At 35.9% G+C, this 13,382-nt stretch overlaps 2 protein-coding genes across 16 annotated transcripts; one reads left to right on the plus strand and one right to left on the minus strand.

Moving 5' to 3' along the window:
- Nucleotides 1-4,664: 4,664 nt before the first annotated feature.
- LOC112719785 (protein MAIN-LIKE 2) lies at nt 4,665-10,885 on the minus strand. 15 transcript variants are annotated; one of them, XM_072207882.1, is made up of 9 exons: nt 10,702-10,847; nt 9,621-9,749; nt 8,875-8,922; nt 8,747-8,794; nt 7,352-7,467; nt 6,600-7,244; nt 6,321-6,488; nt 5,836-6,225; nt 4,665-5,739 (listed from the first exon to the last, which is right to left on the minus strand). In XM_072207882.1, the coding sequence occupies exons 5-9, from the start codon at nt 7,463-7,465 to the stop codon at nt 4,795-4,797; spliced, it is 2,262 nt and encodes a 753-aa protein (XP_072063983.1). In that variant the 5' UTR covers nt 7,466-7,467; nt 8,747-8,794; nt 8,875-8,922; nt 9,621-9,749; nt 10,702-10,847; the 3' UTR covers nt 4,665-4,794. The 15 variants fall into 15 exon arrangements, with proteins under 15 accessions (XP_072063983.1, XP_025626264.1, XP_072063985.1 ...); XM_025770479.3 differs by having other exon boundaries at nt 4,665-5,760; XM_072207884.1 differs by lacking the exon at nt 9,621-9,749 and adding an exon at nt 9,123-9,274 and having other exon boundaries at nt 10,702-10,829.
- Nucleotides 10,886-11,720: 835 nt separating this feature from the next.
- LOC140176443 (uncharacterized) lies at nt 11,721-12,634 on the plus strand. The gene is made up of 2 exons (XM_072207815.1): nt 11,721-11,843; nt 11,891-12,634. Exons 1-2 carry the CDS (start codon nt 11,721-11,723, stop codon nt 12,632-12,634), a joined length of 867 nt encoding a protein of 288 aa, XP_072063916.1.
- The last annotated feature ends 748 nt before the right edge of the window (nt 12,635-13,382 follow it).

Raw genomic sequence — 13,382 nt, forward strand, 5'->3', positions numbered from 1 at the left:
CAAACTCAATAGAAACTACACTCACTTAGGGCTGTTATCGGTTCGGTTTAGTTCGGTTTTGGACCAAAAACCAACCGAACCGATATGTTCGGTTCCTATAGACACACAACCGTTCGGTTTACTATTTTTACAACAATCGAACCGAACCGAACCGAACTAACAGCGGTTTGGTTCGGTCGGTTTTTTCGATTTTTAATTTCTAATGAGCAAAATATGAATCACAATAATTAGAGGTTTAAAATAGTCAATAAACTGAAATAATAAGAGTAAAACATTGAAATGGTTAGGGGTTAGGGATTTTTGTTGTTAGGTTAAAGGTTAAAATGGTTAAAACATTGAAATGGATGCATATCTTCGGTTCGGTTTGGTTCGGTTCGGTTTCTATTGAGCCAACCGAAAAACGAACCGAACCGATCGGTTTTGTCAGAAAAAAATAAAAAAAAACCAATTTTTTCGGTTTTTAAATCAATTGTTGTAATTTTCGGTTCGGTTTGCGATAATTTTTGGTCCGGTTCGATAACTTACACCCCTACACTCACCCACAAAAGCGTGTTAACACGCGCATCACGTTTCCAAAGCGCTCCCTCACCATTAAAAACGACTCTTCTTCTTCTTCCTCGATAAAAATCATAACTGGCATTTTTTCTTCGCGTTTCTCCTCCTCCTCCTCTTCTTCCTCCTCCTTCTTCTTTTTCATTGTGTTTCTCCTCCTTTTTCTTCACGTGTTTCATCTTCATCATCGTGTTTCTCCTCCTTCTTCTTTTGATTTTGCAACATTATGTATTTTTTCTTCTTTATTTGATTTTTTCCTTCAAAAAAGAATTATGAGAATATGAAATAAAAAGATGAAGAAGAACAGCAGAAAATGAGGAGGAGGAAGATGAAGAGTTCTAAATTATGCAAAACTTATCAGAATAAAAATACACCCAAATATCTTCGTGCTACATCTAAATATCTTCGTTTTACACCCAAAATTGCTGCAAATACAGAAATGAGTTATGTTACATGTACACTAAAATCAATCACCAAAGTCAGCCACCAGTATAAAATACATACTGGAATACAAATAATACATTGAAAATAAATTAAAGCACACATATATTTATACACAAATACATTGGTGGTTGATTTTAGTGTATAAATAGCATTTTTGTACAGAAAAATATTTCCTCTAATACTACATTTTTTCTTCTTCTTTTCCTTATTTCTTTCTTTCTTTTAATTAAATGAATGTAAGTTCATCTTCTTTCAAGTAATTTTGCAGTATTATGTGTTTCTTCTTCTCCTTTGTTTGAACAAGAAGAAATTTGAGAAGGTAAAACAAAAAGAAAAAGATGAATAAGAAAAAGAAGAAGAAGAATATGGTGATAATGATGAAAAAAAAAAAAGAACCAGCAGAAGATGAGGAGGAGGAGGAAGAAGAAGAGTTCTGAATTATGCAGAACTTATCAGAATAAAAATACACCAAAAATTCCTTAAAATACACCCAAATATCTTCGTTTTACACCCAAATTTGCTGCAAATACAGAAATAAGATATGCTACGTGTACACTAAAATCAGCCACTAAAGTCAGCCATGAGTATAAAATACATATTGGAATACAAATATACATTGAAAATAAATTAAACCACACATGTATTTATACACAAATACATTGGTGGCTGATTTTAGTGGTTGATTTTAGTGTACAAATAGGATTTTTGTACAGAAAAATATTTCCTCTAATTCTGTATTTTTTTCTTCTTCTTTTCCTTATTTCTTTCTTTCTTTTAGTTAAATGAATGTAAGTTTATCATTTTTCAAGTAATTTTGGAGCATTATGTGTTTCTTCTTCTTTGTTTGATTTTTTGTTTTTATTCTTGTTAAGAGAGTAAAACAAGAAGAAACTTGAGAAGGTAAAACAAAAAGGAAAAGATGAATAAGAAATAAAGAAGAAGAAGATGGTGATGATGATGAAAAAAATAAGCAGCAGAAAATGAGGAGGAGGAAAAGAAAGAGTTCTAAATTATGCAGAACTTATCAGAATAAAACTACACCCAAAATTTATTAAAATACACCCAAATATCTTCATTTTACACCCAAATTTGGTGCAAATACAGAAATGAGTTATGCTACGTGTATACTAAAATTAGCCACCAAAATCAGCCACGAGTATAAAATACATACTGGAATACAAATATACATTGAAAATAAATTAAACTACACATGTATTTATACACAAATATATTGGTGGTTGATTTTAGTAGCTGATTTTAGTGTACAAATAGCATTTTTGTACAGAAAAATATTTTCTCTAATACTACATTTTTTTCTTCTGAATTAAACCACACCTCAGCCACTTGATTGGATTCAAAACAATAAAAGGAGGAGAAGACTTGTAAAGACTTGTATGAAAAAAATACTTGTATGTGGAGAACAAACTACTCATTACCATAGAGGGCTGCAAAATACACCAAAAATACACCATATTAAAACAAGCATAAACTATAGAATGTAAATAGAACTATAAAACCATCATAAAAAATAACAAAAATCAGATTCATAAATCATCATTAAACAGAAACTAAAACAATTCAACTAAAAGAATAAAACAATTTACCCTCAGTGAGATGAAAAGTCATAAACTGTAAATACACCTAAACTTTCCTAAAATACACCCAAATATTCATGATTTACCTGAACATCTGATATAAAATGCAGAAAATTCATCAGAACTAGTACATTAGATTCAATTCAAACAAGGAATAATAAACAGAAAATTTCACAGACAAGGTTCACGCATTATTCAACTACACAATTATAAACTACTAAATGGATTCAAATTCAAATTCAATTATTAACTGAAATTAAACCACACCTCAGGAACTTCATTGGATTCAAATTCAAAATCCACTCCGCTCTGGTTCAGCTGATAATCTGAAGTTGAATCATTCATTATCTTCAAAACAATTTCAAAGCTTAATTTCAAAAACAATGGAAAACGAGAAAAACGAAGAGAACAGAGAGTGAAACTTACGTAAACGGCGAAAGAGAAGGGAGAGAGAAACGCACGAAAGAGATCAAAGAGAGAAGACAAGAAAACGCAGAAGGAATTCAAAAAAGGAAACGAAATCTTTTCAAAAAAGGAAGTTATATATTTGCGCGTTGATTGATTGAAAAATCTGTTAAGGAGGCGCGTGAAACATAAGAGGTTAGGGATTTTCAGGACTTGTGTAACTTGTATAGTGAAAGGAAAAGTATATGGAACCAAGAGGTTACCAGCCAAAAACTAAACAAAACCACATTAATTTATATTAATTATTAATTTTAAATTTTTTAAATTCAAAATTTAAAAAATTCAAAATTGATTAAGTAAACCTAATTAAAACCTATAAAAACCTTCCTCTTCTCTCTCACATTAACCTACCTACATCTAACAATCACACACACCGACCTCTCTCTCTCACCAATGCTGTTGGAAGCGCCGGCGACTTCCATGCTCTCCGCGACGCCCTCAACAAGCGCATCCAAGACAACTGCTTCAACACGAAGTCCACCTCCCGTTTGTTATTCTTGTTTTTTTTTTTGGTTAATTTTCAATCTCTTTTTCAATGTTTTTTCCTCTGTTTCTTTTTTTTTTTTTTTTGCTTTTCCGAAGGGAATAGCAGTACTGCATCAGAAAATAGAAGCCTATTATTTCATACAAGATCCATGAAACTAGTTTTTATTATTATTAAGCGGCAGCAACTGCCCCTATGGTATGAAAGGAGTAGCCTCGTGCCTTGTTTGGCTAGCCAGATTGTGTTTGCTCCTTGTTCCTCAAAGCTTTCATGGAAGAAGAAATGTTCCTTTTCTTATCTTTTGCTTCATCTCAATTACAGAAATATAAAAAAAAAATTTATTTAATATGAAAAAAAAACATCTTAATACTTAACAAAAGAAATATTCAGTTATATTTTAGCAAAAATAATTAAATATCTATAAAATTTTAAAAAAAATTATGAAATTCTTAAAGAAATAGAAACATTCACATTTGTAATACAAAAAAAATCGAAAAATATATAAAAGAACATCCATTTAGTATGAAAAAGAAACATTCTGATACTTCGCAGAAGAAACATCCATATATATTAACTCGTAAAGATATTGAATTCACCCAGAGATATTTGGCTGGTTTTTGGCTAATACCCTTTTGGTTCCCTAGCATTGTTCATAGTGAAAAGGCTTGTACGTGAAAATTAATCCTTTTAGTTATTAATTTTATTTTTTTAGTTTAGTAATTTAATATATTTTTAGCCTAAAAAAAATTGATTGACTCTCTAATATTTCTCATATTATAAAATTTATATAGATATAGATATTTTTTAATTGAAACTAGAAGTAAAAGTAAGTTTAGTAAATTAAGTTTAATCAACTCAAAAAATTAAATTCAACTTATAATTTTATTCATTAGCAATTGAATCTCATCGTAAAATTTAAACTTAACACACACAAATCATGGCAGATTTTTTTTTTTTTTTGTGTCTAAAAATCATGGCAGATTTTGATGTTGATTGTTTTTTTAATCTTAAAATTCTCAGCTATGGTAATGCATTTTTATAATGTATAGTCTCAACTCTTGCATGGAAGCTTTATAATTATGATCTGAGACAACCTTGGTAATTAAATTGCATGCACCTAAGAATAAAAAAAATAAGATGATAAATTAATATAAATAATTATACATGGCACCACCACATCTTTTAAATTAGGTTTTCTTCTGCCTAAAATTTTGCTTCTCTACAAAAAACTACAATAGTGTATGCTCTTTCACCCTATACAGCAACACTACAATCACCTTTCTGTGAAATATCCTCATGGGTTTCAATGGAAGAATGTTGTTGAGACACTTCTATTCCTGCTTTAGCAGATGGCTGTTGTTCACTCTCATTGCTAATATGGGAAAGTTGCGAATTAACAAAATCGTCGTCTGCGTTGCTCTGATGCGGGTTGACCTCCCCAGCCGAGTTGCCGAGACGCGACTGACTGACATCTGCAGCTGTCTCTGCAAGGTTGTTGTTAATCGCGTGCATGGCATCGTCGCAAACCTGTGAACTATCATTCACCATAGGATAGGGTTGTTGTACATCATGAACCGTGTTCGCCACAGTTAGTTCATCGATATTCTCTTCACCAGTCATATGGTTAAACTCTTCCTTTATGTCCTCACCAACTCCATCCTTTAGATCTTGATGGTTAGCGTCGGCAGCACGATCGTCCGGCTTGTTGTGATTATCAGCAACGGCTGCATAGTGCAGCTCTGATTGGTTGACACCAATGTGTGCATCACAGAGCTGCAGATTCTCACTGTCACCTTCGGCGTGAATCAACTGGACAGCACTAACTGCATTCTCTACAGAACATAATTGTGCATGATCCAACTCTCTATCAATCCTTGTAAGATGTAATTGATCAACCGGAATAGCAGTACCATAAAACTGAGGTTGTTCATCTTCACTAACTGCACTAGTATATTGAACTGCACCATCCTTCCGTAATCGTTTACCCGCGCCTTTTCTTCTAACCCTCTCCTTTCCTCTTACCCTTTTTCCAAGTTCAACTTGGGGGGAGGTTGAGACCATGACCGGACCGCCAATTTGGTCTCTCAAACATTCATGGGCGATATATCTAATCCGTGATATCGATTCTATTTGTTGTGGATCCAACCCTTTCGTCGAGAAGGTATCCGCAATGTGTGCAATGTCCCTCAGACCAGCATTCTGCATAGATTTGTTTATTTTCTTTAAAAAGCATTTCAAACTTAATCTATAATAGGCAATAAGTTATATAACCGAATTCATTGCACATATCCTTACCGTTCTCTGGAACTCGGACGAGAGAGAAATAGGCCTCCCGATGAACTTTCGAGTGATTCTCAAATACCATTCCATGTACTCACTTTCATCAATACCTTCATCGCTGTCAACAATATGCACACGGCGATCCATCCATTCATTAAGCTCTGATTCCATTTTACCAGATAAATCAACCCCGCCATCCACTCCTCTACTCTTCCTCTCCCATCGCTCTACATCCTCTGGGATTGATTGAAGCATGCCATACTGCCGTAAGCACCGGTTTGGAAGATGTCTTTCTGCCTTGTCGAAGCATATCAACATTGTCTTCGATCTCCCAAGAAACAAAGTTCTTTTGATATGTTCAGGAATTACCATGCTGTCCATGTTTCTGTAGGGTAGCCACTCTACCTGGACATTGATAACAGTGAAACTTGATTCTCCGTTTAAAAACATCCCAGTATTCCCAGATCATAATTAAACATAAAAACCAAAAAAAGACTCACATCACATGATTTTAGCGAATCCAAAGCTTTGCGATAAAAAACAACATCACGATTTGCAGTCGGACCACTTTGTTTGCCTTTCCATCTAAGCACAAATGGAAATCGATCATGCATCATATCAAGATTAAGCTTTGGGCGCCCGATGTTTAGATGAAAGTAACTCCAACACTGCAAATAGACAATAACTGATTAACATATGATTTTGATAGAAAGGAAAATTGATGTTTGGGAGGAAAGGACAAAGATAGAGTTAAGGGAAGTAGAACAAATCTAAACTACCTGCAGTAGTGTTAAACAGCCACTAATGGTGCTTTGAGTTTTCAGCGATGCATTACCCAGTGCTCTATACAAGAATCCTAACGCTGCGGCACCCCAGGCATACTGTCCACATCTATCAAAATTCTCAAACAATGGCAAGTACATCACGGGGACTTTATTTCCCGTAGTGGTGGAGAATATAGTGCTACCTACAAGATATAGAAGATAAGCACGAGTATGTTGCTCTATTACTTCGATGGGAGCGTCTTCAGAGCAGCGAGAGAAGAACTCTTTCAACCAACTCAGCTTCACCATTCCACCACTTGTGTAGCCAGATTCTGGCACCTTGCCAAGATACTTCTCACAAACCGAATTGCATGCAGTATATGTAAGACCTATTACAGCATCTCCATCAATTGCTAGACCAAGCAAGAGTGCAACATCTTTAAGGGTTACCGTCATTTCTCCAACATTCAAGTGAAAAGTATTTGTTTCTCTTCTCCACCTTTCGACTAGAGCAGAGATAAGTGGATTGTCCAGGCTAATAGCTGGGATTGACCTCAAGTATCCAAATCCAGCCCTCTCTACCAACTCGATCTGTTTTGGGGTAAGTGTCCACTGATCAAGTTTCGAAGTGTGTTCATGACATCTGAGAGCCCCACGCTCCTGTTAAAGCATTAATGAGAAAAGACTTCGATAAATAATCAAGCAATTTATAAGATCTTTCAGCCAAAAATACAGAGCAACGGGGCTTCTCGGCTAGCGAACTGCACCTGTCCATCCCATACTGCTGTGGAAACATGCTTGTCTTGATCATAAAGAACTGAACCATCAATTGGACCCGGATTAGTTGCATAAGGGTCGCCTGCTCCTACTTCCATTAGCATGACTATGACGAACATCCAAAAGGAAAGCAAAATAAGAAAAAGATGCCTCAAATTTTATTTATTTTATTTTGTAAGCAAAGATTCTCAACAAGCAAGAGGAATGGTGGTTGCGGATAATGCAAACTCGAAAGGAAGAGGGAGGAGGAAAACTAAAGAAAGAAAGAAACTTGTCACTACATGAAATCACAAAGCCCGCAAATCCCAAGGAATAGTAACCACAGTCCCAAACTATTAATTACATGTTTGAATACATATACAAAAAAATGAAACAAAATTATGCTTATGCAGTAAAACAATTAAAGTTGAAATGGAATGATCTTGCATCTTCCAACCAATTTAGGAATGATATCCAGATATATTTTTCTTATTTATGGCGGCGCCATAGCGTTATGGCGTGGTGGATTTCTTCCTTGCCGCCATACAGTGGTCGCCACGATGAGTTTTTCGCGGACGGCGAAATGGCGGAAATTGCCGGGGTTCTTTTTTTGGAATTTTGAAAAATTTTAGGGTTATTTTAGTAATTTAGGAAACCCTAAAATGCTACAACTCACCTTTCTCAGTCTCCTTTCTTCATAAAACTGCCTCTTCCTCTCTGACGGTCCAAAAACTCTCTTCTATCTCTCCGTCTCTGCTGCGCTGCTGCCAGAAGAACCACCAGCAGCATGCCAGGCAGCACCGTCCGGCACCAGTTCCTCCTTCTCCGTCTTCCCTCTCTGTCGTTCTCTCTGCATTCTGGCGAAGCCGCTGCTGCAAGCCACAGGTTCCCTCTCTCTAGTTCGTAACTTAGTTTTTGTTCCAGACTTCTGGTGTTCCTACCCTTTTTTTCTTTCCTGTTTCCCTTTATTTACCTAGGTTCGATGCAATAAATTATATTATAAACCTCTCTATTTTCCAATTTTTTTTCAACTTATATAGGTTCAATAAATTATGTCTACTTAGACAAGCCCCTACCTCTAATGCCCCTACCCCTGCCTCTTATATTTTATGATGTGTTATGACTTGATGTTATGTTTATTTGTTGAATTTGTTACTGCATTTGCTGAATTAATTGGGTAGAAAGTTGATTAAATTGATTAGATTTTATAATTTATTACATTTGGAATTTTTCTGCATACTTTTTTGTACATACATGTATCTTTTAGGTAGTCCGCCATTTTCGCCATTTCCCGCAGCGCCATCCGCCATAATTTTATGGCAGATTTTTGGCTTACCGCCATCCATAATAAAAAAAACTATGAAGCTAACATAAGTAAAAGATAAGAAAGCTTTTTCTTTCTTTACCAGTATAAAAGAAGGGCTTCTACTGCAGAATTCAGCAACAGATCATTCCTGCAATTTAAAGCAATTGACTGATAAACAAAGCACAAGCCTCAACTTTCACTTCCATCTAATCATGCTTTATGGGTTACCAAATTCAGTTTCCTTGTAAGCAACATTCTGAGTGGAAATTGCCAGGGCTGAAAATATAAGGAAACACGATATTACAAAGGTCGGTTGATATATACAAAACATATGCAAGACCACAAACAGCATGAAGTAAGTTTATCTTAATTTATTATTCCTATGTTAAAAGGTTCAAAGGTCTTGTAATGCGGTTGCTGTGTAATCATGCAGCACATTTCAAACCCTTTAAAAAAAAAAAAAAAAAAAACTTAACTTTAGAGCAAGTAGAATCATCCCTGAATACTAAGTGCATGCTCCAACCCTCAATTTTAACCAGTGCCAAAATGCACACTAGGAATTTGACATAATGGCCATGGCATATGGATTACAGTAGGTCCTTCAGGATGATTTGAAAGTCTCTAGTTTCTAAAATAGAAAACGTCATACATATGTAATGGCATGCTACATAAGTAGAAAAAGAGAAGATAATGATACAAATTTAAAGAATTGTGTTAAGGTATCTGATGTAGGTTGCTATTTGCATCAAACAGCCATAAGATTTGAGCAATCTCAAGGGGTAAGTAATAACATGAAGCAACAGTAAATTGTCAACATGATGATGCATGTATAATTACACCCCACAATCCTAGTGATTACTAACCGAAAATAGGTGGCATACTGAAGTTTAGATTGAACCATTAACAGTGAGTGGAAGAAAATAAACAATGACGGAAGGCAATCAAGGATTAGAATGAAGAAATATAAGCTATACCTAAGGAATTAACAAAATAGCATGCCCTTGATCTTCCCATCCTCTCTTCTTCCTCCCCTACACTCGGCACTTTCTTTGACCAGAACCCTTCTCTGTCTCCTTTCATCAGTTAAAAGGATAATCCAATGACTACAAACAAAATATGAACCTTCTGACTTGAGGTACACCTTCCACAACTTTCACTAACAAAACTAATTCCATGATAATAAACACTTAAAACTTACTATACAAGGATTAACACAAGTTTCACTCATTTTAGTTTCGTTCAAAACCCCAAAGGAATCGTTTTTTAAGTAAATAATCTTTTCGACTTCAAACTTTCTTGGGATTTCTACTCAATTAGTCTATTGAGATAGAAAGTTCATTTGGTTGCTCCTTAACTAATAAAATACCCCTAAAGTATTATTTGAGGGCTACTTCTTGAACTTCACATGAATCTCTTTTATACAAAAAAATATGGTGACATAAACAAGAACATTTTTGCTACTTTTGCTTCTACTTGTATGCCGTAACAACTAAAGCATCAAACTAACAGCTCTAACTTTCATCTTTCAGTAACATATTAATCTCTTGAACCTTAACTTCTACAAAAACCAAGAAGGATTCCGGGTACAACCTATTTCATGCAACAACAACAAAGAGTGTACAAATAACAATTCAGCATAAATACATAACAACCACCCTTCCCATTTCGTTGGAGTCCATTCAAGTCACTCACTTTAATGCAAAAGAAACAAATAAATTTCTGTTATGGGCACCATCATTCCCCTAAAAGAAATCATTGCATCCACACATAAGCACATAACATTTAGGTTACCACCCCATCAAAAAAAGATCAAAACTTGGAGCAAATTAAGCAAAAGGGTATCTCACTTGGCACCATCCAAAAAAAATTGAGAACTTGGGTCCCACAAAAGTTTTGGGACCCCGCTTCCAACAGAGTGAGAGCATAAGAAAATGGCGGAGAAGAGAAAAGGGATCCGCGTGGGGTATTTTAGCTTTGGAATTGCATTGCATTTTGTAATGAAAAATAAAAAGGAAAAAGAATTTAGAGAGAGAGAGAGAGAGAGAGAGGGCTTACACATAAACAGAGTGAAGGGATTGATTGTGAGGAGAAACAACACGATACGACTTCCACCGGCGTCGTCGCTTGCCTTACCACTAATAAAGAAAAGAAAAAGAAAGAAAGCAGCTTCCTTTGTTTTCTTCAGGGCAAAACGCAAAAACTAACGAGTACTCATACCCAACGGCCTTCCATTGGGTTCTCTTTGGGGCTTCGGCCCAAACTGTTTTATTTCACATTTTTGGTGATCTGGACTTATTGGGCTTTTATTGGCCATTAATAACGATGATAAAGTTTGTGTTACTAATTTAGTATATTCAATAAAATTAACCAACATGAGTTGATAAAGTGGTTAAGTAACTTAAGTCACTAGTCAGTTTAAGTTAGTGTTATGGTTCGAATCTTATGTTGTGTATATAACAATTCATTGGCTAGCAGCGAATCCTTAAATGGAGCTCTGGTCCATGACAGATTAGTCCTTGTTATGTCTGATTAGGAGATACCGTGAAAAAAAAGTATATTCAATAAAATTTCATAAGATTAAATCAACTTCCGTTGGTCTAATGGTTAGTTCACTAGTCTGTTTAAGCAAATATCAAGGGATAAATCTTTAGTCTACCGGACTAGAAGATCCTGGGAGAAACCAAAATATTCAATAAAATTTCCAAAAATTAATTTTGTATAAAAACACAATTTAACGTATAAATATCAAAATATTTTACACCAATAACACATCAAAATAAATGTTAAAATTTTGTATATTTAACAACGGTCAACATAAGTTATATATAGAAATGTCAATTAGAAAGTTTGTTGATTTATGTATATAGCAATCTGTCATATATATTTTTGGTAAGAATAAATTAGGATAACAGATCAAGCTGTTATATTAGGAAAAGATTTGCTGTGATTTGTTGATTAGAGTGTATATATATGAAAGTTTGTATCAAAGGCAAAAGAGGCCGATTACCATTCCTTATTATGGCATCAGAGCCTAACTTGAGAAACACATAAAATAGAGGACGACCTGAGAAACTATGGCGACAGAGCCAGAGAAGACCATCGAAGACAAACCACACTCCTCAAGAGGAGACGAGAAGAATACTCACTCGCCGTACGACCTCAACGCGAGTAATAACCCAGGAAACATAATCACGCAGGTGCAATTGCGTGGGAAAATTATCACGAATGGACGAGGGCTGTGAAGATTTCTCTTCGAGCTCGGAGAAAGTGGGGATTCATTGACGGGACTCACACAGAACCAGGAAAGGATGCAACTGAATTTGAAGATTGGTGGATAGTCCAATCCATGATTGTTTCGTGGATTTTGAATACGATCGAGCCAAGTTTGCGGGCCACCGTGGCATATGCAGAGAATCCAAAGACATTGTGGGAGGACATCAAAGAACGCTTTTCTGTTGTGAATGGACCTCGAATACAACAGTTAAAAGCAGATTTGACAAGGTGTAAGCAAGAAGGTGCGTCCATGGCTGCGTACTATGAGAAGTTAAAAATACTTTGGGATGAACTTGCAAACTGTGACCAGATTCTCAAATACACCTGTGGTGGGTGCAAGTATTCAATTGGCTCTCAACTTGAGAAGCGAAGGGAAGAAGAAAAGGTTCACCAACTCGTCATGAGCTTTGATGATGTCAGCTATGCCACTATGAGGTCGAGTATCCTTGCAATCGATCACTTACCTTCACTTAATCGTGTGTACACGATGTTAATTCAAGAGGAAAGGATGAAGACAATCACCAAGTCGGCGAATGAAAGGGGATTGGTTGTGGGACTTGCGGTGCATGTCGGCAACAAGGCTAGAGGGGAAGGTGAACATGGAGAAAAGACTGTGACGTGTTCCAAGTGCGGCAAAAATGGGCATGATGTGAAAGAGTGTTTTCAAATAGTGGGTTACCCAAAATGGTGGGGTGACCGGCCAAGGCACAAATGAAGAGGCACTGCCAGAGGATCAAGAAGACAAGGGATGCGCAACCGAGGGGCTCAAATACATGCTAATGTGGCGTGTACTGGAGGAAGTGGAAGTCGTGTGAATAACCTAGAAGAAAAGAATCTTGACATGACAGGTTAACTAGTGAGCAATGGAAGGTATTAGTTGATATGATCAGCAAACAAAAATAGCTGAATTTGAGAAAATGACTGGTAAGAGAATTTGGGATTTGTGAATCATCGATAGTGATGCTTCTAACCACATGACAGGTACCTTGAAAATTTTGTGTGAAAAAAGGACAATTTCAGGATGCCTAGTGGGGCTGCCTAACGGTGAGCAAGTGCTTGCTTGCAAACAAGGAACTGTGGTTCTTGACGAAGGACTTCAGTTGAAAAATATTCTTTATGTACCAAAATTAAAATACAACTTGCTTTTTATTCCACAATTGACTGATGAAGAAAACTATGTTGTACAATTGACTGACAAGCTGTGTATTATGCAGGACCGCACTTCGAGGAAGATGATTGGAGCGGGTGAACAGAAGGATGGGCTCTATTGGTATCGTGGTGTGCACAAGGCTCAAGCAAGTCATGTCAAAGCTGAAAATAAATTGACTATGTGGCATAAGAGATTGGGACACCCATCATTTAAAATTGTGCAAATGATCCCCAATGTGAGTGACAAATGTACTAGCGAAGAGGTGAATAAAATTTGTGAAATTTGTGAAAAATCCAAACAAACAAGAGATAAG

This window comes from Arachis hypogaea, chromosome 11, assembly GCF_003086295.3.
Source record: "Arachis hypogaea cultivar Tifrunner chromosome 11, arahy.Tifrunner.gnm2.J5K5, whole genome shotgun sequence".
Lineage (NCBI taxonomy): Eukaryota > Viridiplantae > Streptophyta > Magnoliopsida > Fabales > Fabaceae > Arachis > Arachis hypogaea.

Coding starts and splice junctions, on each gene's coding strand:
- LOC112719785 (XM_025770479.3), bottom strand. CDS start 7,465: ATGCTAATGGAAGTAGGAGCAGGCGACCCTTATGCAACTAATCCGGGT. Junction 7,245..7,351: donor CAGCAGTATGGGATGGACAG/GTGCAGTTCGCT, acceptor ATGCTTTAACAG/GAGCGTGGGGCTCTCAGATG. Junction 6,489..6,599: donor GCTGTTTAACACTACTGCAG/GTAGTTTAGATT, acceptor GTCTATTTGCAG/TGTTGGAGTTACTTTCATCT.
- LOC140176443 (XM_072207815.1), top strand. CDS start 11,721: ATGGCGACAGAGCCAGAGAAGACCATCGAAGACAAACCACACTCCTCA. Junction 11,844..11,890: donor CAGGAAACATAATCACGCAG/GTGCAATTGCGT, acceptor AGGGCTGTGAAG/ATTTCTCTTCGAGCTCGGAG.